The sequence below is a fragment of the Camelina sativa genome, chromosome 12, assembly GCF_030686135.1.
Source record: "Camelina sativa cultivar CO46 ecotype springtype chromosome 12, ASM3068613v1".
Taxonomy (NCBI): domain Eukaryota; kingdom Viridiplantae; phylum Streptophyta; class Magnoliopsida; order Brassicales; family Brassicaceae; genus Camelina; species Camelina sativa.
The window spans coordinates 8,207,905-8,229,450 of record NC_141891.1 but is presented as its reverse complement, the minus strand read 5'-3'; the positions used below and the strand labels follow the sequence as shown (position 1 = coordinate 8,229,450).

Sequence of the window (21,546 nt, the reverse complement as noted above, 5' to 3'; positions counted from 1 at the left end):
CAGTAAGAAACAAAATATGAAATCCAAAAGACAAAATCATATCCTAAAATAAAAAGTGACTATGACATGCATGTGATCAAATTACCTGCTCACTCTTACCAAGTTTCAACCAAGGATACCATGTTTTTTACATTAAGATGATGAAATTGACCTTTTACATGGTAAAAACTAGATGGTCGGCTAATTTGCCTTGTTTAAACAAAAAGAAAATTCGATTGGAGATATTGATTACTATTTTTTTACAGTGGCTACGGTAGTCGGGATACGATGAAACAAGAGTTTCAAAGACTGCGACCAATAATAAAATGACTTTTTGAGATTAAACTTGCTCTTTCTTCTTCAGAAATTCACCACTAAAAAAACAAACTAGACTCAATAAGACGACAGGCATTCATCTCAAAATCCAAATTCATATCGTTTATCAGACCTTAAGATTCTACCATTCTGAGTTTGCTGCCAAAGCACGAAAGAAAGTGCGAAGTAAAAGAAAACATGTCGCATGCTCAGAGATCGATCACACGAGAGAGCTTCTGGATCCTGTTTAGCAAGAAATCCCCTTGCTTGATTGTTGCCTGGTACAAAGCATTCTTTGCATCCGGGCGGTTAGTCTCCAGAACACCTGCAACTTTGTCTATCTTGCAGTGCAGCTTCCCAGCTGCAATGAAGCGTGACAGCTCCCTGTAACATTCATTTGAAGCCGGTTTTAACTTTCTACTTTATCGCTTCTAAAGAAATAGCTGGCAAACTAAATAGATACTAAAGAGTTTTCATTAGTGTGCTTACTGATCAATGAAGTCCACAGAAACGCCAAAGGCCTTTGCCATGGCTTCAACTGTCACACTCTTGTAAGATTCCAAAAACTGCGAGTAAACGACAGTTCTGACTTCCCTCATGTAGAACCGGAAATGCGGGTACAAGTACCGGTCAAATTTAATCTGCTCAGCCATTCCAGCTGTGAACATATCCCAATAATAATGTTAGTAAACAATAAACATGCACACCAAGTAACATGCATGCCGAAATATGACATCTAGTCCTTGTAATGAACTCACCGAATGCTGAGAAAAACGCCTTGTACTGGCACTCATACAAGGAGTTCAGAAATTCAGACAGGAACGGAATCTTCCCAAGAACGGTTAAGATCTCAGGTGCATCAACAACCTATCAAATCAGTAGCACTCTATTAGTTTCTAAAAAAGACTTCACATCCTCCGTAAGAAATTTCAACAAAAAACAAGATTCATCACTTTAAAAGTCACCCTAACTAAAATATAGATAACTCGAAGTAGAGGACTGAGCAATTGACATATACCTTTTGCTTAAGAGAAACTCTGTCCAGAGTTATGATGCTTGTCAGGACGGTGTAGAATATAAAGGTCTCATATGGAAAAATTTCATATGTGGTGAAGGTTGAGATAGAATCCAGAAATAAGCTGGCAGCCTTCTTAAAGTTTCTGGTGGACATGCAGTACAACCCTTCATACACCTTCAGCCTGTTCTTCCTCTCCCAGTCACCACCCTCTTCAAACAATCTGGCAAGGCAAAACGGAAACTGTTAGAACATAGACTTCAGACGTGTTAACAACCATGAATGCAGCCAAATTGACACTACTTACTTTTTAGCTTTGTCAATGCTCTTTGATACCAGGTCAAAGTCCATATAGAAAAAAGCAAGCTGCAATGTATAGAACACCAAGTCCATCTTTTGCCCAACAGCAACAGTTTTCCCTTCAGTGAGTTTTAGCTGCTCCAAAGCTTTCTCCTAGAATTACAAAACCAAAAAATTTAATGGCCGAGGAAGTTCTCTGAACTAAGCATAACTATAAACTAATGACATGCTCACATACCTTATCACTAATCCTGATGAAATAGAGAGCCTTAGCAAGATGAGCTTCACGCACTTCACTTTCACCCAAATTCTCTTCTGCGTCAGCAATCCTATACAAAGAAGAATGAAAGAAAAATATAAGAAAACATAAAACACAATTCGAGACCTCAAATTCTACAGTGTTGCCTTACATCAATCTAAACCCAATAGACAGTAGTGGTAATACGAGGACTCAAAATTTCGAAAATAGGAATACGAATTAAGGAAACTTACTTCTCGTCAAGCTTCTTAAGCTCCTCCTCGTTAGCGGTCCGCATCGAATCTAAGAAACTCTGATCCAAATCCAGAACCGAAGTAGCCGCTAGGGTTTCGTACAACGGGGCCATGCCTAACAAAAATACAAACCAAAAACATCAGGAATATAAAATCTCGAAGGTAATTGAAATCGATTAGAGACAAAACGAGTTACGATACCATCGGATTTGATAAAATCCACGACCTCAGACTTGAGCTCGACTTTCTCGATGTCAGGAACATCGGGATGCGTGAGGAGAAAAAGCTTGTTTGCTAGAATGAGATGAGGCTGTTGAGATCCTTCGGCACCACCGTCCATGGCTAATCAGAAAAGCTTAGACTCGGATCTGAGAGAGAGAGAGAGCAAAAAGAATGAGAGAAGTGTTTGCTTGAACAAGGAGGAAGAGCTAACTGGTTCGATATGGGTTTTGTGTAATTATTTATATATTATTAAAAATAAAAAATAAAAAATAAAAAATAAAAAGTATACATCGCATTATCATAATATTAAAAAATTTATATCTAACAAAAAAATGTAAATTTATGATTTGAACAAAAACAAGCAAGATAAATATATTATTTTAAAATTGTTAAATGAAATGGAAATTCATATTTTAATATTTTTTATCCAACAAAAGTCTTTCAATCTGATATATATTCATACAGAAAAAAAAAACTTGCAAATGATTTCAGAAAATTGAAGAATTTTAAATGCAGTTGTAAGTCTCAGCATTAACAGAAAAATATAACTCAAAGAGTTACACATGTCATGGAAGAGAAGCATATTATTCAATTTCTATAACTTCTCCAATATGAAGAAAGATGATAGAATTATTTTGACATTTATTGCAAAGTGGTGTTCTTATTATGTCAGGATCTCAATCCAAGTAGACACATGAGAATGAACCCCTTTCTAAATTCCTTTCTCAAGCATTGCTCTAACTCTCATTGGAAGCCCGTAAAGACGGATGAACCCTGCTGCATCAGCTTGGTTATAGATCTCACTCCCTTCAAACGAAGATATGTCCTGTCTATACAGACTGTTCGGACTCTTACGCCCTGTAACCGACACAGATCCTTTGTACAGCTTCAGTGACACGGATCCCGTGGTTTTCTCAGTTATCTTCTCCATGAAAGCGTTCAAGGACTCCCTAAGTGGATCGAACCATCTTCCCGCGTAGACCATCTCTGCGTATTTCAGTGCTAATGAGTCTTTTACCTGAATACTCTCTCTGTCTAGGGTGAGTGATTCTAGTTCTTGTACTGCTGCAAAGAGGATGGTGCCTCCGGGAGTTTCATACACACCTCGTGATTTCATCCCAACCAGACGGTTCTCCACCATGTCAATTCGCCCAATCCCGTGTTTTCCTCCTATTGTGTTTAGCTCGGTCAGAAGTGCGGCTGGACTCAAAGGCTTCCCGTTCAGTGCCACTGGAAGTCCAGATTCTATCCCGATCTCGATGTATCTGTTCAAGTATCAAATGTTAGGATGCAAATTGTATGATCCATACTCTTGGTAAATAAATTTCATAGCAGCTAAATCAGTTAACTCCTTCATACAGCAAAAGCTACACATCATAGAGAGACTTGATTAACGAGGCTTAAGTTGTGAGCTCTGTAGCTAACCGATTCAACTCAAAGTTTTTTAACTATCAACACAGCTACAAGCCACCTAGGATAACAGAAGGACTCTATAAAATTCCGACCAGAGGTTTAGATAAAAGCAACTTACTCAGGCTGATCGGGAGCATCTTCAGGATCTACAGTTAACATGTACATATCTTTCTTCGGCTCGTTTGCTGGATCTTCCAATATATCACCCTTTCAACAAAACAAAAGTTTGATATCAGAGCATGAGACACATTAGTATGAGTTGAGCAATGTGACAAACTGAATCAATTTGTTGTATCCAAAAAGGAAATGCGAACCACCATCTGTCTTCTACTTTACCTCATGACTAATGTGCCACAGGTTCCTATCCCGGCTGTAAATAGATTTCTTTGTCGCTGTGATAGGAACGTTATGCTTTTTCGCATACTCTATAGCATCTTCTCTGCCTTGGATGTCCCATTCTCTCCATGGTGCCACAACTTGAAGTTCAGGGTTTAGCGAAAAGAAGGTGAGCTCAAACCGAACCTGGTCAATCAATCAGTACAGAAAGTAATGTGAGAATAAATGTGTGTGAGATTTTCCAATGTGACACATTAGCAAGACATTCCAAGTACATGCCTGGTCATTTCCTTTGCCAGTACACCCATGGGCAACGGCATCAGCTCCAACCTCTGCTGCTACATCAACCATGGCCTAATCATTTAGAAATTGCATTAGACTATTAGTGACGATAAATTAATCCAAGATGTATACAGATATTAGAAATATTGGGGGTTCCCTGACAACTCAAATCATATAAAACAGATCGAAATGATACCTTAGCAATGACAGGCCGAGCCATGGAGGTACCAAGTAAGTACTTTCGTTCATAGATGGCACCAGCCCTAAGACAAGGGAATATGTAATCTTTAACAAACTCCTCTGTGAGATCCTTAACGACCAACTGAGAAGCTCCACTGGCCTTTGCCTTTCGTTCTAAACCATCCAACTCTTGTACACCCTTCATATCAACCATTGAGATGATGAGGCGACATACGTAAAATGCGAAACGAAACTTTAAATATCAGCATAAACATGTCACGTTTGGCATTTTTGTAGTGTACCTGACCAACATCGGCAGTGAAACACACAACTTCACAACCATAATTCTCCCTACAAAACAAAAGAGTTACAAATTTATAACTTCCATGAAAATATTAGTAGCAAAGCAATCTAAACTAGTTGTTTGATAACCACATGATGATCCAAAATGTAGTCTTGCTAGAGGTAAAAAAAATCAAGAAAAAGGAAAAACATACTTAAGCCATGGCACGATGACAGAGGTGTCTAAGCCACCACTGTAAGCTAGAACGACCTTTTTCAATTTTCCACGAAGTCCAGCCTCCTTTGAATCAGTAGCGAGGGGGGTTCCATCACTGGAGAGAACAGCACGGATAGCTGTGCAATATTCAAAGACCACAAAGTGTTTATAACGTACTATTCATCAAGAGGGGACAAAGAATTATGTTTTTAAAGGAAATGGGCAGATTTCTAACTTCACCTTGATTCTTCTTGCAGCTGGTGCGGGATGGGGAAGCATGACCGGTAACAACGGCATTGCCAACAAGCTGGCTTCGTCTCACAGATAACTGCAATTCCAGAGTAAAGAAATAAAGAACCTAAATGCAAACAACAAGCATTATTGTTAAATTCAAATCACAAGTAAGTAAGTACCTCTTGGAACTGGGAAGTGGTTCTTGGACAAGCTACATTCTGACATTTTGAGCTACCTGCGAAAAAACATATATCAAGATGTCAAACTTAGATTACGATTATAACCTGTTGGAACATCTATCAGATATCAATCAATCAATCACTCTAAGAGTCCCATTTGCAACTTTTCGCGGGTTAAAACAGACATTAGAAACGGCGGTAACTTTCGGGAAAATGAAGAATTATGTATCCAAAGTATATAACTTAAAAACAAAGGAAACGAAGCTGAGTAGATGAGAAATGAAGGGGAGAGAGAGAGAGAGAAATAAGAACCATTGTGGGAGCTACGGAACAAGAGAGCAGAGGAAGAAGAAGGAAACGAAGTCGCCGAGATTTCAGCCATGTAAGATTATTTTTCTGGGATTTTTTTTGTTTGTCTCTTTTGTCTGCGGTTGGTTGTGTTCTTCGACAATGGGGTTTGGTGCTCTCTGGTTAGGTAGTAGATCCAATAGTGCCAAACACAGTGTTCTCTAGGGTTTTCTTTCTGTATTCGCGGCGGCTATCTCGTTTTTCTTTTTATTCTTTTTGTTTCTTTTCTTCAAAATATAGGAAACGTTTCCCATATTCCATATTCCATATATGGAAACGTGGAAAGAAAAATTAAAAAATGTGGACTTATTTATTTTCTCTCAATACCTCCAATTATTATAAAACTAATAGAGATTTGAATGGCAATATTAAAATATCAGTTTAGTTTGTGTCAGACCATTGACAATTTCTTTGGTTTTACATAAAAAACTAGAAAAATAAAAGTTTCAATTCCCTTTGGTGCGTGTTATATACTTAAAATGAAATAGTCCTACAAAAGATTAGAATGGCCAAAGCTGGCACCTATGTCATGGATCTCTCAATCATAATCCAACTTCGGAAAACACCCCTCTCTTTCAACAAAACTCTCTTCCTCTTCTCTTAACAACTATAAGAACAACCAAACACAAGCAACAAAAAGAAGAAGAGGCCATTACTACTTTTCTTTATTATAAGACATGATACCGGATACCCCGTGATGATGTATAATAATAATGCAGCGTGAGTCCTCAGACACTGATCGTGTTTTGCCTATCCGCTGGTGCAACGCATTGCCAAAAGGAACAATAAGCCGGGATATCTGTCGGTTTCAACCCCAGTGCAGAAATGTTTCGGCCATACTCCTGGCAAAGATATTATTAACCACATGATGTTACTTCCTTGGAAACTAAAATTTGCAGAAAATACTTACTAATCCCACATTTAAACTAAATAAAGAGGGTTACCTGAATATCAAGGAACAACTGCATACACATCTTGTCTGTTTCAGATACATTTTGATCAGAAACACCTGATGCTGCACCTGCTCGTCTCTGTGCATTTTGACGTAATTTCTGTAGCGATGACTCTGTTTTTCTTGCCTGTTACATCATACAATCAGTATCTCTACCGCCTTTCACCACATATAAATTACTCACCATTTCTGCATCTTCATATAGCAATAATTGAATTTGAAAACGAATTTTAGGGACAGAGAAAATGCTTGTCCAAATCCTATATTTAGTTTTGGTTAATTTCCTAAAACAGTGTTATAAATCTCAGTTTTATTTTACTAATCAAAAATCCTCAAAAAGTGTTTAAAACATAGTACTTACCACGCTAACAAGTTCAGCAGCTAATTCATAATACCGCCTGGTAATTTCAGTGACAGTACCATGCAGTAACTCCTCCCTTATTTTTTTGGTCAAGTACTGTCTAGCCTTATCTCCCTCCAAGAAAGCCTTGTAAAAGAGAAAGTAAAAAAACCAACCCTTAAAAATTTCACCAGTCAAGTTATTATGAACTTTTATCAATCGCAACACCAAAGCTGAATGAATACCTTTACAGGACGCAATAGCCCGACGACGTATGGTGAGTGCCTTACAGGGAGTGGCTTATTAGTCATCCTATATGTAGCGGTTATTCCCTTGAGCTGCCTTAGGTCCTACAGGAGAGAAGAAAGCATTTACCATTACAGAGTTAAACATGTGTGATACATGGAGAATAACTCCAAGCTAATCCAGCTATACAGCAAGTTATACGCAACATTGTTATTGCAGGTGCTCACAAAGGCAGTCAAACAAAGCTGGATTTAATGTTTTTTCAGAGCTTTACCTCAACAGATTTATCAACAATGACGTCAATTATTGTCTTGGTAACTAAAGGTAGGACTTTCTCTAATGATGCCCCGCCTTGTTCTATGCTCATCCTCACTACATCAAGAACTTCAGTGGAGCATGAAGATAAATACTGTGATATATGTCCAACGTAATCGCCACAAACTTCTGAGACTAGACAATTTACATCGTGTATAACCTGCCGGGAAGGAAACGTGTAAATATTCCTAAAAAATCAATGATCAGCCAAATTGGTCTATGTGATCTGATTTCATGTATCTATGTGAAAAGCAGATATTCCGAGTTTACTTATTATCCACAGGATTTGTTTCATTCTATTATAAACATAATGGAAATTAAGCTATCCCACAGAACATAACTGCAGCTGATATAGTAAACAGGAAATTGCAGAGAACCCAAAATGTCCAAAATAAGAGGAGCTCAGACACAATCCACATAAGAAATAACTTACATATACAAAATCTTCTGCAGTGGCTGAAGCTGCCCATCCACATCCAGGACTCGGGTTGGCATTACTCTTTCTAGTGTTCAGCGCAGATGACACCCACATGCTATATCTACATGTCATTAACACATAATCAAAATTATAATTGAAACAAAAACCAGTACACGTGGATAATATTACAGTCGAATTTCACAAACCTCGAAAGAAGCTGCAAGGTCAAGCGAAGAAATTTATCAGCAGCAGAGAAAACGAGAACATCTTCTTTCCAGCATGACCGCAAGCACTCCAAAAGAGTACCACTCTGTCTGAGAATTAAGTTGAGCAAACTCTGCTTATCTGAATCCTGAATGAAAACCAGAGATGGAGAAGTAAGAGCAGAATCCAAGGCTCCAGCTATCTCCTGGAACCTGAAATTACGCATATTTGAGTTAGAGAAGCTGAGAAACCACTAATCTAATGGTAAAACGACAGCCATCTATGATATTTCTCAAGTACCTCAGTGAAAAATATACTCCCACATTCCATTGCTTCATGAATTCGATGTATATAGCTTCAGCTCGAAACTTCGTTACAGCAGACCTTGACGGACAATAACCTTCATAAGAAGTATAAGGTATGAGTCAACTGAAAAAGATCCAGATTATCACCTAGTATTAAATTATGTTTTATGCTCATATAAGCCACATTAATCTCAGTTCACAATGCATCTGACATGCCATGTGATCAAGCTCAGAGGAAGATAAACATCAGTTACTCTACCTTCAAGATATGCAAGGAAATCCAAGCTTGCCTTGTAATTCTTCAAGAACTCTGTAGGCCTTCCAGGAGAAAATGCTCCTGGTTTGACTTTCTGGATTGCCCAAAGAACTTCTTTCAGGATTGAATTTGCCAAGAAGTTGAAGACATGTAAACCCGATTTGTCTGTTTTAGCACAAGATGCCAAGCAAAGAGTATGATGAGTGAAATATAAAACAACACCACTAAGAAGGAAATAAGCCATGAAACCTAGGCTACTGTGTTAAAGGGGTAAACAATTTCTTGAAATGTTAACAGGAAAACAGATGTTCTTGACAAACATCGAACTTTAAAAAAGTAAATTGGATGTCTACAACATATATGATCACACAGCGATTTTAGCGAATTACCCGTTGAAGATATTTCTAGCAGCATTTTACAGTCCTTCGCAACAAAATGCTTGATCTGTTTGTAATCGTTTTCAAGTTCATCTCCGGATGTTCCAGCAGCATCCGTTGATGTTTCATGTGTAATAATTTTATGAACAAATGGAGCCACAACCGCTGTACGAAAAAATTCTTCTGCATTGTTGGTGTTATCAATGGCAGCGTATGCACGTAAGCAGTTGTAAAGGACACTTGTATCTCTATTGTTTAGCCCATCAATGAAGCAATGACCCAGGCTAGCATCCAATAACACACTAGCGCTCTGAATCCTCTTCTCCATGTTCTCAATGAAAGGCAGGTTCTGTACTGGCATAATAGAAAAAAGTAGTGAGCAACAGTCATCAGACTTTCTATTGTCTTCTGAGGCTAACAAGTATACTAGAGTTTTGCAGAACACCAGAGAACTTAGAAGATTTTACTATGTAGCATCTCATGTAACCTATTTTTTCTGTCAACAATCTTCTCAAAGCCAATGAATTCTCCTACCAGCACAGCCACTTCTAAAGCCTTATATTCAGCTAGTTCTGATCCCTAATACACTACTGTCAAATGCAGTATACTCGAAACTTCTTGTAAAAAGGAACATAGTTTCTTTTCTAATGCAATCTATATACATTGAGACTCGAAATTCCGACTTTGCAAAAGAAAAAAAGGAAAAGTAAAAATGCATGATGGAGACCTGTGCATGAGCCATATAGAACTTGAGCCGATTCATTTCACTAGCTATTCTTTCGAGAAGCATGCTCTGGGTTTCTCTCATGGTTGTCCCATCTTGCTGCGTAGAATTCTCATCATTCATAGAAATCCTTCCCATGGAATTCACATCCTCGCTTTGCCAGTCAGAAGGAGTACTTGGTAGAACTTTAATAAGCTTTTCAACCTACAATTACAATGAATACGCATTATTTACGTCAAACATTCAGATTATCTAAATAACCATTACAACAATGCATAACCATTACGGATCAAAACCAATTGAAGATTTTATAGAAATTATCATTCGAAAGTAGATTAAGATGATCGACAAGCTTACATAAACCCTGTGATCTAGATCTCTAATAACCGACGACAAGAAGACTCGAGATTGCACTTAATAAGATTGAGAAACCAGAATCATGTACCTTGGATACCACATGAAATGTGTCGAGCAACAATTCGAGGACCTCCCTAGCAGCAGCAGCATCAGAGCGTTGCTGCAATCCATTCCTTAATGCGAAAAGTGCGGCCTCAACAGATCCACGAAATGCAGTGATCTTCTCACGGAGCTCAAGAAGCGGAGCGCGCATACGGACAACAGCCGCATCGATATCGACGAGCTTAGTGCTTAAATTGACGAAATCGGCGTAGTCTCGGTTGATGAGATCAACAAGTTCACGGTTAAGGGATGCAAGGTGGGACCGAAGCTCGGATCGGAGAGTGTCAAAGGGAACGAATGTACGGAGCTCTGAGATGTAGGACTCGGAGTCGAAGCCAGGGGAAAGGAAGAGGGAAGGCTTGAACCAAAGGGGATGGGAGTCGTATGGATCCGAGAAGAAGTCTGTGGCGGATCTCGGTGCTGGCGACGGCGACGACGACGTCGCGACCAGATCTGACATTTTTTTCGCTTCGCTGATTCCTCCTCTGAGTGGGAAATGCTTCCAGACTTCAGTTATGGGTTATACAACTGTGTGTGGACTGCTTGCCGAATCCATGTTATAGAGATGAACTGCGTGTCGGCAGTACAAGTGCCTGCTCAATTTAACCAAACCGGACGATTAAATAATTCGGTTTGGTCGACCCTGTGTAATCGGTATGTATGATTTGGGAAAGAAAAAAATTTCAAAACATATTGACGCCTGATTTAATATCATCTAGAAAAATTTATTAACAGTAATAAATATTGCTATTGTGTAAAATCGCAGCTAAATAAAGAACAAATAAATACAGGTGTTGGTAATTTAATCAAGCTTAAAGCTTAACCGTAATCAAAATCAAGGTGGAGATTTCTTGCAATCTTTGGTTTGGCAAAATTAGATTGGAAAAGCCAAAAGTCTTTCTACCAACAAACTAAACCGGTTGTAATAATCTCAATTTACGAAGAGCTTTGGGAGAGAAAGATCTTTGAGGTTCAGGAGTTAGGCAGAGAAAGAAGAAAAGGAAGGAGATTTACTTTTCATCATCATGTATCAGTAAAGACTAAAGAGAGAGATTGATGATGAACTCATCACCTTCCTAGTTCCTTCCATGGGAATGATACAGAGAGTGAGATTAACTTAAATACTTAACAGCTAAAACCAATGCCAAAACCTCGTTAACTAAGAGTTTTTGAGATTATCCAAAGTATTGGTTGTATAATTGCGCCTTTGATTGTTAATAAGTTTATCCAAATTTCTGACATATGAGACACGTGTTTACAAACTGTTAGAAAAGTGACAACTGCAAGATTCTCATCCCCGCCAAGATATATAAACCTGACCGGCTTGTATCAAAACAAAACAAATCTAATTCAACCTATTTCACTTATTGTATTATTCTGTTCACCCTGAAAATTGTACATTCTTCTTTTTGAGACGAAAATTGAGCTATGGTTTTCTAACGTAGATTCAATCCTAGGCTACATGTAGTAGCTGAGTGATTGCTGCTTTCTGGATCCACCTTCCCCGTAGAGTTCGTTCCATTGTTGAAGCTCTGTCGTGTTCACAGACTCTGATGAAACGCTCGAACCCACCTGATTCAACACCAATGAGAATGGTTACACTTCACTGAGCCCCAAAAAACAATATGAAAAGATTAAACAAAAACAGCAGCATAAGCAAGCAAATCTTACCCGTTCATGTGCGTATCTGAAATCTGCCATGTTCATAGCTCGGATATCAGAACTTCCACTTAAAGCTGGAGGATCTTTGCCTTCAGCCAGAGCAGCATCTCGCTCCTACCATAATGTCCCATCCATCATAAGCATATTTTTATTCTATAGACAAGTTAACTCAACATATATAAAAGTTATTCTTCGTTTAATACAAAGAAAACTCACTTTTTTTTCCTTCTCCAATATCTCCTTGATTGGACGGTGGGCAGCAGTAACACATAGATTCTGAGCGCACCAGAGAGAAATTCAGAATATATATGAGCATTTCTTTGCATTTTTGGCAGACCATAACAACAGAGAGTTTAAAGGAATTACTAGGGATCTACCTTAAGGTCGCTTCCAGAATATCCACTAGTCATCCTAGCAACCCCATCAATATCCAAATCAGGGGACAAGTCTTCTTTTGCAAGTATAACCTTTAATATATTTGCTCTATTTGGAGCATCTGGTAGTCCTAACATCAACCTACGCAAGTCAATACCACAGAGTTTTCACAACCTCTAACTGTCACGTCAATTTGACAAAAAAAAATCCCACAAAAGGAAGCGATTTTTAGTTTACCTACGGGGCAACCGTCTAATGACAGCCTCATCAAGGTCATAAGGCCGGTTTGTGGCTGCAAGAACCAGAACACGTTCCATTTTCTTTGTCTTTAGACCGTCCCAGTGTATCATGAACTCATTTTTCATCTTCCGCATGGCTTCATGTTCCCCCGGGGTTTCTCTTCGGCCTAGCATGCTGTCCACCTACAAGACAGTAAAATATTGTAGGACTGTCAGTGCTCTGATTACAAGTATGATGCGCCTAGGACTTGACCATGAAAAATTACCTCGTCCACAAATATAACGCTAGGTGAAATTTTACTGGCCAACGAAAAGACAGCTTTGACATACTTCTCAACCTCACCAAACCACTGCAGTATTGACAAGAACACAAGTCTCGAACAAGAGATTCCGTGTATAAATCGGTAGATTCCAACTATTCAAGGGCATTCAGTTACCTTAGATGCGATGCTTGACATTACGAGGTTGATGAAGTTCGCACCAGCTTCCTTTGCCACTGCTTTTGCAAGCATGGTCTTTCCAGTTCCAGGAGGTCCAAATAAGAGAATTCCTTTACATGGCTGCATAGAGAAGAACCAGAGCGGACTGATCAAGAAGCCACCAATGCACAAAACGTTAACAACTAAATTTTAGGAGAGACGAATCTTTGAGAAAACCCAAATTATTAGCTGGTATAACTAATATCATTGTTACTCCACAAAAACCATGTAAGTATAGTGGCACACACAAATAAATTGTGTTTCCTTCATACGTCTATGAAAATTGACAGCACCAAATATATAAAAAAAAAAACTATAGGAGTTTTCTGAAATCTAATGCGGAGAAGAGAACCACCTTTGTTAATTGCCCCCTGGAAAAAAGTTCAGGCCGTTGTAAAGGAAGCATAACCAGTTCCTTTAAGGTATCTTTGACTTTCTCAAGTGCCCCAATGTCATCAAATGTAACATCAATGTCACTGGGCTGAATAACTTCACTTATAAGCCGCTTCTCAAACCCATTATCTGTCACAATGTCCTGAAAGCAACAAAGAAAATTAACAGTTGTTACATGATATATGAGCCATGGCCATAATGAAAATAAGTAAACAACAATCCAATTTACAAGGAAATTTCCTGACCTTGAGAGACTTCTTTGAGCTCGTAGAACCATTTAGCACATCCCGGAAGAGTCCTATTGCAAATTCTATGCTGAAAGGATTCAAATTTCGCACTCAATACTAAGACAGATAATCAAGAGCAGTAATGCGCAGGGACAAGCTGTAAATTACCTATCACGAGACACAATAACCCTAGTATCTGGATCAGTATCAGGATTACGCCTTAGATGGTCGCTAAGAGCCCATCCAATGATCTTTTCTGCACCTAAACCGAAATGTCAAAGTCAACTCTTAAGAATAGCATTCCATTGTCAATTATGGTCATCATGTCGAACAAAAGGAATATATACTGTCGCTTTGAAGTGCTAGATCCTTCATGCACAGCGTCTCGATTCCTTCACATTCCAGACCACATCGTCCCAACACCTGAATTGAGATGCAAATATGGAATCGTTTTAAAAACTTCTGTAAAGCCCTGCTTTTAAATCAGGAAATGAGACTTGAGAGTTTAGCTAACAGCCAAAATACCAAGGATATAATTTAGCTAGATACGTTATACGTAAATCCAAAAAGTTTCTCATCTATAAAACTTATAATGTACGTGTCCAGACATAGAATGCTCCCATAACCTTTTTCTAATTACATATTGTGTCCATAGGAGAGCCAAAAGCATACCAATACCATATATTCAGTGAAAGACATACCATGCGCAAGTGATTGAAATTAGCCTTCATTTTCAAAATCTCAGCATCACGATCCAACTGATACTTCCAGGATGTAAGTTCTTCCTCATCCTGGAAATAATTAGCTCCTTCAAGTCTATGGTTTCTTTGACAGACAACAGACGAGAATGCTTATGATTCACAGAGTAACAGACCTGTGGGATTTGAATAGTAACTTTATTCCCAAAGAGCTCCGTTAGACGTTTTGATTTCTCTGGAACTTCCTTCCCTCGTGTATGTAGTCGTCCAATATCCTAGGAATATTACGCAAAAGTAACATTAGTCTCAGTATATATAGAAGAAAAAGGATACCCTCAGCATTGACACTAGCCAGTTGAAATAACAGTCGCTGGATCGAGCATGTTTAGAGGAACCAAGCAGAGCTGAAAGCCGGCTAAAAAACAGAATTGATACAGTTAAATGTAAACTCAAGATTCCACACTTTGGTCAAAAGTTTAAGGCATATATAAGCATAAACTAATATTACTAGTCCTAGGCAGGAAAAACAAAAGGTAATAGATAAATACAGAAGAAGAAACCTATGAACATGCATTAATTGGTAACAGATAATGGCCAATTGCCTCAAGAATGACTAAGAACATTGTTATGTATTATTTTCCCGCATACGAAACAATTGAAGAAAAGATGATTTACTGGTAAAGGTAAGCCAAGGAAAGCAGTGAAAGATAGACCTCCAGGATGAGACTGCAAAAGAGATGAAAAGAAATGAATTTCATTAATTCGTCAAAACACAATATTAAAACTCTACTTCACTACATGATTTTTTTAATTTTCTTTGCACTACATGATTTTATAATTTCCAAGAGAGATAATAAATCACTTTTGCGAAAGGAGCTCAATGCATGCAACTGGAGCAAAGCATCGCACAGTAACTACCTTCTCCTTGAGATTATCAGAATGTGTCTGTGAACTGATCACAATTATGTTTTGTGGGAGATATGCAAGTCTTCTTTTGAACGCACAGTACAAATCGTAATTTCCAACAACAGATTTCTCAGCATCTTTCAAAAATATAATAAACGGACAAGTTCTGCTCTCAGCATGGACAACCTGGAAATAGATGAAGATATAAGCACAATGATAACAAAAATTCATTACTTTGCAACTAAAAAGTACCTCAAACAATGTGTCAACAAGTAAGTTATCTAGATCCTCAGAACCCAAGCTTTCGAACTGAAGATCAGTAGCTATAACAAACAGAAGAAATGGTGTGTGAGACAAGGATCAGTAACTAATGCTGAGGACCAGTAAACAATGTACTACTGAAAATGAAGTACCTTTGCAGAAGAACCCATATCCCAGTTCACACAGTAGACCAACATCAACTCCATCAGGTATTGGCTCATCAAATCTAACACCCACTTTAGCTAAAGAATTCTCATCAAATACTAAAATTACTTTCCCTTTAGACCCAGGAGGAGGTCCCCTGAATAAGATTAAGTAAAAAGTGAATATAAAAAGGCAAGAGAAAAGTTCAGAACATAAACGGGAAACATATAGAAGCCAATATCGATCTCAGCAGCTGCCTTAATTAGAACTATGATAAGAAACAAACCTTAAGCCTAAGGTTGACGACTCCAGATAATCCTCACTACCAATGAATTCTACCCTGTCACCTGCAAGTGTTTTTGTTCTTCCAAATGAAGTATCCGCAAACCAGAAATCCAAGAAGATTTAAGTACATCTTCTGTTGCAAACAATTTAATGGGGCCTGCCTTTCTTCAAAGTATGATTCACTGGAGTTCTGAATGAAGTCTCCGGCTCCAACTTTGTCTGGGAGTCGGCACCAGAAGAAGTAGCAGGAGAAGGGCTAGAACTAGAAGCACTGGCTGAAAAATCCGAGTTTTTCCCACGATCAGTGACCTCAAGACTCTGAGTGGGAAGGTTACATGACTTTCTAGAAGCAGCCAAAGCCTGCACGAAAACAGATATATGAGTGTAGAAACAAAACCTTTCCTTTTGTAAACTAACAACAAAAAACACACAATATATTGCTTACCACCAGAATTGGATTACTGTCAAATATTAGCAATTTCGCCTCGAAGTGATTGGCAAGCGCTTTAGCTAACATTTCTTGGTATATTTCAGACCCTGAAACGATTACAACCGAAAAGCGAAAATGATGTTGCCGCCTAAAAGAAGTACAAGAACTACACAAGCAAGATACCACAAACCTGTGGGACCAGAAAGCAATATCCTTGGGTTCAAAGTGGTCATGTTGGAGGTATATTTGGCATATTCTTTTTTCTTGAGATGTACATATGAAGTAGTTATTAAGATACTCTTTGTATTTTCACTGCAAAAATAAACCCTTAGTCAGCATACACAAAACAGAGAACAGTATCCATGCAAAGCCCAAAATACCAAAGACAAGAGAAAACTGATGTTCCGTGTGAAAGACTACAACGGGGAGGATAGAATTAGAGAAACGAAAACCAAGAGAAACATTAGACCTCAGAATTCTATGATGCTATAAACAGATTCGTAATGGACGATTCGCATGCACATATCTTTAACTCTGCATAAATACCTGAAAAGAAAAGAACAATATTACTTGGTCTATACCTCAAATAATAGGGAAATGTTTTGAATGAAACTTCCAAGCTTTCGCCTCCGAAAATTCCAGCTTGAATGCCTTCTCTGATTATTGCAGATCGCAGATCATTGCCTGATGTTGAAGCTTGTTGTGGACTTCTTATCACCTCGTTTTCCTCTAACATCTGATACCAGCTTTGTTAATATAATACAAAATATTGTTGATGACGCCAGGGTACAAGGGAAACATAGAGTACTTACCTTCATATTGGAATCTTGATTGTGGCTGCTGACTGCTCCACTATCTGCAGCTTTATTACTTTGATTGTCAACAGATAAAATTCCTTCCACGCTGTCAACAGATGTAGCAGGCTTCCCTGGCGCTTGGTGGCTCTTACGGGATGATTTTCGATGAGATGAGTCCTGCTGTAAGGTTGCTAACGTTGTGATAATGGAATTGCCTGTTGGATCTCTTGCCTTTCTCTCTAAATCTAGAAACTTTCCTGCAGGGACCTGTACTAAACCAGCTTTTGCAGTAACTTTTGCTGTCATTTGCTGAAATATCTGGATATAACTTAAGGGGAAAACTTATTTGCATTCCCATGGAGATATTCATCTTAAAACTGAAGGAAAATTTTCATCTTGCTCATTTTTTATACAAAAAGAAAGAAAGGATACAAAAGCAAAGCTCTTGAGAATACCAAAAGCCACTTCGTCACCAGAGTTTAGCACATGGCAATCATTCTTCACGACAGGCTTTCTGTTTATCCACACAGGTCCCCTGCTTCCTGTGGCCTCTAGAATCCCTACAACATTGCCTTTGCGCTGAACATGCATGTGCACAAACAATGAGAATACATTCTGCATAAAGGAGCTCACATATCTCCACACACAACTCAAAAGTAGAAAAAAATCATAAGCACGAGACAGAGGAAAAAGAAGCAGGCATGGCATGGGACAGTGCTAATGTTTGAGCGTAACATTGGAGAACAAAAACAAAAACAAAAAGAATATATATACCTGAATTCTTGTGATTCTGCACAAGAAGGAACTGAGTTCGAGGTCATGTAATTCGCAGCCGCATGATCTACTAGAACCAAGAGTGAAGGTTGAATCAAGAATGTTTAGGCTTGGATACTGAAAATTCACAAGTAGCTCAACTTGTCAGGATATAGTATTGTGGTATTATAAAGAAAGTTAGAGAAAGTTAAAGAAAGGTAAAAGGGTTTAATTAAAACACCTGTTGAGACTCTGCTAGAAATCGACACCAGGGGCTGTTATAGCTACCGTGTTCATATATCCATCCTTTAAAAGTAATCGTATCTGGCTTCTCTTGCAACTTCGGTGTTGCGACTACAATCCAAAACAAGAAAACAAAAAGACGAATTGAAAACAAAACAAATCTCTAAAGGAAACAAAATACAGAAAGATTGAACAAAGAATAAGAGAGATGGACCTTTCGCAACAGATGGTGGTGACGCAGCTGCAGAGGCCTCAATCTTGGCGTCTACGGAGGTTGGAACGTTGCATTTACCAGAACCCGCCGCAGGATTCAGAGTATCAGTTTCTTTAGCCACCGAAGCGCCGTCTCCATCAGAAACCTTTTGGCGTTTGGGTAAAGGAGGTTTATCTCCGGAAGAAGAAGGTGGAGGTCTCTTGCCGCTGCTGCTTCCGTCAGGCGGGGTTGTATCACTCCGTTTCGGTGACACCATGACTCTTCTTGATCTCTCTCCTTTGTTTGTTACGATTCTTTCAGTAGCTAAGACTTGCGATGCTTTGAGAGTTGAATGAATCAATCAATGCGAGAGAGAACGTTAACAAGAAAAATGGAATATATATAGGCGTTTCTCAAAATCAAACCGGTTATAATTAATGATATGATATAATAGAATCAAACCGGTTTGGTTTAATTTAACCCACCACCGGTTTAAACTTTGAACCGTACCTCACCATCCAAAAAGCAAAGAGAGTCTCGGAGAGCTTTTTTAGGTTGAGACCAATGGCGCCTCATGAGATTCGCCGTCCGTTTAAACGACGACCTATCTCCGATCAACAGAAACGTCGAGAGCTTTCCCTTCTCCGTCAGTCTCAACATCGCAGTGACGCTCAGCAGCGAGCTCGAAACCTCGCCTCTTCCGTAATCTCGCTCCAATCCTCCTCTCCCGATGTCGACCCGGAGATACTGTTTGAAGCCGTGCCGGAGCTCGACGAAGGAACCGAATCGGAATCGAGTAGCTTTGACGTTCGTCAAGCTTCGAGGCTCAGAGGACCTGAGGCTCGCAAGTGGTTTGCGAGGCAGCTTATGTTACCTGAATGGATGATCGACGTCCCTGATAATTTGAGCCGAGACTGGTACTGCTCCTATTTTGATGCTTATCTCCTCTCGCTTCATAAATGAGTCTGATTATGAGAATTGGGTTGGTTTTTTTGTAGGTATGTGTTAGCAAGGCCAGCTGGCAAAAGATGTTTCGTAGTTTCATCTGATGGGACAACGGTTAGTAGAGTACGCAATGGATCCATCTTGCATCATTTCCCTTCTGCGTTGCCTGGTGGTGCCAGGAAAAAAGGCGCTTCTGGCCCTGCAAACTCATATTCTATACTAGACTGTATCTTTCACGAGGTAAAAGTCTCTTTTTTTTTTTCTTTTTTCTTTCGTTCTCTGATTTATATCTTCATTCTTGAGCTTACTAGGATGTGGTTTGTTACTGTTTATGCAGTCTGATCAGACATATTATGTGATTGATATGGTTTGTTGGAGAGGTTACTCGCTTTATGAATGTACAGCAGAGTTCAGGTTCTTTTGGTTGCAATCTAAACTTGCTGAGACTGGTGCTTGTGATCCGCCTTCCTTTTATCATAAGTTCAGGTTCAGTGCGGTTCCTTTTTTTAACTGCGACCAAAGTGGACTTCACTCGGCTTATACAGGTTCATTACCTTATGTCAAGGATGGACTGTTGTTTTATAACAAGTAAGTGCATCATTTCATCTCTCGCCATTAAGTTTACTGCGACTCTCATCTTTCCTTCTCCTGCTGTCTGCACTTGCAAAAAGTTTGTGTGCCTTGAGGTTTCTAGCTGCGAATCAGTTGTTTTCTTGTTAATCTAGTGGAGGACTATTGTAACTAGCCTAGGAGCTGTGTAGTTTAATTGTAGCTTTTTCATCTCCGCAATTAGGGAATGCGTTTGGTTATGACTTATGATGGACTGTATAGGGTTTTGATGAATGATGATTATATTAGAAAGAGGACAGATCTTTTTTCATCTGTTTTATGAACGTTGCTGTATGATATCACTGGTTGCTTCATACTCTTGTTATGGTATCATTGTCTCATTGGTCTAGTGTTCTTCTTTGACTCTTTCCCTACTAAATTTCATGCAATACTCGCAGACATGCACATTATCATACTGGAAATACTCCTCTGGTGTTGATATGGAAGGATGAGAGCTGTAGTCAGTATGTCATCGATACAGATAACAATGGAGAAGTTCCAGATCAACAACATGTAAGTGGATTTGACATACATTTACAACTCATGGTTTTTTCATAACAGAGTGTTTAGTGTTACACTCCCATTTACAAAGTCTTAGCGTATATTCTCTGTATCTTGTATCAGATCGTCTTGGAGTTGCAAGAAGAAGGAAAACTTGTAACATCAGATGATCCACCTGTACCATTCAGTTGCTTAAATGCAGATTTTGTAAAACAGGTATGTTCAATATATAGTAGAGTGATTATAATTTCCGTATGTCTTTAAACCAAGGTTGTATGATCAGCATTTGGGCAAATTGAAAAGTGTAAAAGCATAGATATTATCTTCTTTCTGAATTACTGTGCCTATGTTTGTTATAGAGACGCCATATACTCGTAAGGTAGTGATATTGCTCAGTAATATCTTCTTTCTAGGACCAACAGATTCCTCTAGCTTAGTACTGCCCTGTTTGTTATAAACTCCATGCACCCATAATAAGAGGTTGCAGTTAAATTAGCTTAAGGATGATTTCGCACTGTGTTACTTTGCTAAATATGTGGTTTGTGCCATGTTGGATATTATAGTCAGGACTGTTGTCAGGAAGTCTTATTCGCTTTGCCATTGGCGATGGAGGGCTGAACTGTGTGGATGGTAGATTTGAGAAGGCGGATTTGCAATATATTGGTGTGTCAAATCGAGCCCGAGCCTTTGCTGATAGCTATTCCAAGGTTGGTACTCTCTTTCTTTGCATATGGCATACCAACTTCAGGAGAATCATTTTTATGAATTGACTCGAGCATTTACAATCCATCTTGCAGATCATGTTTCAATATATGGCCCGACATTCTCCCCTGAAAGTAGAAGATCTTGCATCTACGATTTCACATGAGAACCAACAAGACAAGACCCCTGAAGTAGAGATGTCGGATTGACCAGAAGAGAGTATCAAAAGTATATTGTTTGGTCACTGTGTCGTGTTCGTGTAAACAGAGGGAAGCAAATTCTTAAAATCGTAGCCACATTTTTTGGCTTCTCAC

At 38.8% G+C, this 21,546-nt stretch overlaps 5 protein-coding genes across 7 annotated transcripts; 1 reads left to right on the top strand and 4 right to left on the bottom strand.

Annotated features, from left to right (window-relative positions):
- Positions 1 to 298: 298 nt before the first annotated feature.
- On the bottom strand, positions 299 to 2,603 carry LOC104730960 (26S proteasome non-ATPase regulatory subunit 6 homolog). The gene is made up of 8 exons (XM_010450210.3): positions 2,303 to 2,603; positions 2,102 to 2,216; positions 1,848 to 1,938; positions 1,617 to 1,762; positions 1,313 to 1,532; positions 1,053 to 1,161; positions 784 to 952; positions 299 to 678 (listed from the first exon to the last, which is right to left on the bottom strand). The coding sequence occupies exons 1-8, from the start codon at positions 2,439 to 2,441 to the stop codon at positions 504 to 506; spliced, it is 1,164 nt and encodes a 387-aa protein (XP_010448512.1). The 5' UTR covers positions 2,442 to 2,603; the 3' UTR covers positions 299 to 503.
- A 206-nt stretch (positions 2,604 to 2,809) lies between these two features.
- Positions 2,810 to 6,134, bottom strand: LOC104730959 (argininosuccinate synthase, chloroplastic). Its single transcript, XM_010450209.3, has 10 exons — positions 5,759 to 6,134; positions 5,447 to 5,502; positions 5,274 to 5,361; positions 5,032 to 5,170; positions 4,837 to 4,885; positions 4,551 to 4,733; positions 4,352 to 4,426; positions 4,073 to 4,258; positions 3,855 to 3,943; positions 2,810 to 3,588 (listed from the first exon to the last, which is right to left on the bottom strand). Exons 1-10 carry the CDS (start codon positions 5,826 to 5,828, stop codon positions 3,036 to 3,038), a joined length of 1,488 nt encoding a protein of 495 aa, XP_010448511.1. The 5' UTR covers positions 5,829 to 6,134; the 3' UTR covers positions 2,810 to 3,035.
- A 102-nt stretch (positions 6,135 to 6,236) lies between these two features.
- On the bottom strand, positions 6,237 to 10,941 carry LOC104730957 (conserved oligomeric Golgi complex subunit 2). Of its 2 annotated transcripts, none has more exons than XM_010450208.3 (12): positions 10,377 to 10,941; positions 9,935 to 10,135; positions 9,220 to 9,556; positions 8,834 to 8,995; positions 8,570 to 8,669; positions 8,272 to 8,481; positions 8,081 to 8,186; positions 7,607 to 7,807; positions 7,332 to 7,436; positions 7,108 to 7,233; positions 6,739 to 6,873; positions 6,237 to 6,636 (listed from the first exon to the last, which is right to left on the bottom strand). In XM_010450208.3, the coding sequence occupies exons 1-12, from the start codon at positions 10,848 to 10,850 to the stop codon at positions 6,523 to 6,525; spliced, it is 2,271 nt and encodes a 756-aa protein (XP_010448510.1). In that variant the 5' UTR covers positions 10,851 to 10,941; the 3' UTR covers positions 6,237 to 6,522. The 2 variants fall into 2 exon arrangements, with proteins under 2 accessions (XP_010448510.1, XP_087334651.1); XM_087478525.1 differs by having other exon boundaries at positions 9,220 to 9,561; positions 10,377 to 10,922.
- Positions 10,942 to 11,601: 660 nt separating this feature from the next.
- On the bottom strand, positions 11,602 to 19,446 carry LOC104730955 (P-loop containing nucleoside triphosphate hydrolases superfamily protein). The gene is made up of 28 exons (XM_087478947.1): positions 18,986 to 19,446; positions 18,497 to 18,814; positions 18,281 to 18,393; positions 18,061 to 18,177; positions 17,719 to 17,865; positions 17,302 to 17,604; positions 17,071 to 17,225; positions 16,680 to 16,801; positions 16,505 to 16,596; positions 16,221 to 16,419; positions 16,061 to 16,121; positions 15,783 to 15,931; positions 15,622 to 15,692; positions 15,382 to 15,555; positions 15,139 to 15,189; positions 14,640 to 14,738; positions 14,467 to 14,556; positions 14,113 to 14,188; positions 13,934 to 14,027; positions 13,784 to 13,853; positions 13,501 to 13,680; positions 13,104 to 13,226; positions 12,933 to 13,016; positions 12,665 to 12,849; positions 12,430 to 12,568; positions 12,269 to 12,328; positions 12,062 to 12,166; positions 11,602 to 11,962 (listed from the first exon to the last, which is right to left on the bottom strand). The coding sequence occupies exons 2-28, from the start codon at positions 18,750 to 18,752 to the stop codon at positions 11,849 to 11,851; spliced, it is 3,429 nt and encodes a 1,142-aa protein (XP_087335073.1). The 5' UTR covers positions 18,753 to 18,814; positions 18,986 to 19,446; the 3' UTR covers positions 11,602 to 11,848.
- Positions 19,034 to 21,541, top strand: LOC104730956 (uncharacterized). 2 transcript variants are annotated; one of them, XM_010450207.3, is made up of 7 exons: positions 19,034 to 19,392; positions 19,474 to 19,660; positions 19,758 to 20,008; positions 20,428 to 20,542; positions 20,654 to 20,746; positions 21,094 to 21,237; positions 21,328 to 21,541. In XM_010450207.3, the coding sequence occupies exons 1-7, from the start codon at positions 19,040 to 19,042 to the stop codon at positions 21,439 to 21,441; spliced, it is 1,257 nt and encodes a 418-aa protein (XP_010448509.1). In that variant the 5' UTR covers positions 19,034 to 19,039; the 3' UTR covers positions 21,442 to 21,541. The 2 variants fall into 2 exon arrangements, 1 of the variants encoding a protein (XP_010448509.1); XR_758536.3 differs by having other exon boundaries at positions 19,040 to 19,392; positions 21,110 to 21,237.
- Positions 21,542 to 21,546: the final 5 nt, after the last annotated feature.

Excerpts from the sequence above, each read along its gene's own strand:
- LOC104730956 (XM_010450207.3), top strand. The coding sequence starts at position 19,040 with ATGGCGCCTCATGAGATTCGCCGTCCGTTTAAACGACGACCTATCTCC. Across the intron at positions 19,393-19,473 it reads GATAATTTGAGCCGAGACTG|GTATGTGTTAGCAAGGCCAG; the intron begins GTACTGCTCCTA and ends GTTTTTTTGTAG. Across the intron at positions 19,661-19,757 it reads TAGACTGTATCTTTCACGAG|TCTGATCAGACATATTATGT; the intron begins GTAAAAGTCTCT and ends CTGTTTATGCAG.
- LOC104730957 (XM_010450208.3), bottom strand. The coding sequence starts at position 10,850 with ATGTCAGATCTGGTCGCGACGTCGTCGTCGCCGTCGCCAGCACCGAGA. Across the intron at positions 8,670-8,833 it reads TTTCCTTGCATATCTTGAAG|GTTATTGTCCGTCAAGGTCT; the intron begins GTAGAGTAACTG and ends CTTCTTATGAAG. Across the intron at positions 6,874-7,107 it reads CTGCTGAACTTGTTAGCGTG|GCAAGAAAAACAGAGTCATC; the intron begins GTAAGTACTATG and ends ATGATGTAACAG.
- LOC104730955 (XM_087478947.1), bottom strand. The coding sequence starts at position 18,752 with ATGGTGTCACCGAAACGGAGTGATACAACCCCGCCTGACGGAAGCAGC. Across the intron at positions 14,739-15,138 it reads TCCTTGGCTTACCTTTACCA|GATATTGGACGACTACATAC; the intron begins GTAAATCATCTT and ends TAATATTCCTAG. Across the intron at positions 12,569-12,664 it reads ATTAGACGGTTGCCCCGTAG|GTTGATGTTAGGACTACCAG; the intron begins GTAAACTAAAAA and ends TGACTTGCGTAG.
- LOC104730960 (XM_010450210.3), bottom strand. The coding sequence starts at position 2,441 with ATGGACGGTGGTGCCGAAGGATCTCAACAGCCTCATCTCATTCTAGCA. Across the intron at positions 2,217-2,302 it reads GGATTTTATCAAATCCGATG|GCATGGCCCCGTTGTACGAA; the intron begins GTATCGTAACTC and ends TATTTTTGTTAG. Across the intron at positions 1,763-1,847 it reads TCATCAGGATTAGTGATAAG|GAGAAAGCTTTGGAGCAGCT; the intron begins GTATGTGAGCAT and ends TTGTAATTCTAG.
- LOC104730959 (XM_010450209.3), bottom strand. The coding sequence starts at position 5,828 with ATGGCTGAAATCTCGGCGACTTCGTTTCCTTCTTCTTCCTCTGCTCTC. Across the intron at positions 5,503-5,758 it reads GTTCCGTAGCTCCCACAATG|GTAGCTCAAAATGTCAGAAT; the intron begins GTTCTTATTTCT and ends GTTTTTTCGCAG. Across the intron at positions 5,362-5,446 it reads CCACTTCCCAGTTCCAAGAG|TTATCTGTGAGACGAAGCCA; the intron begins GTACTTACTTAC and ends CTGGAATTGCAG.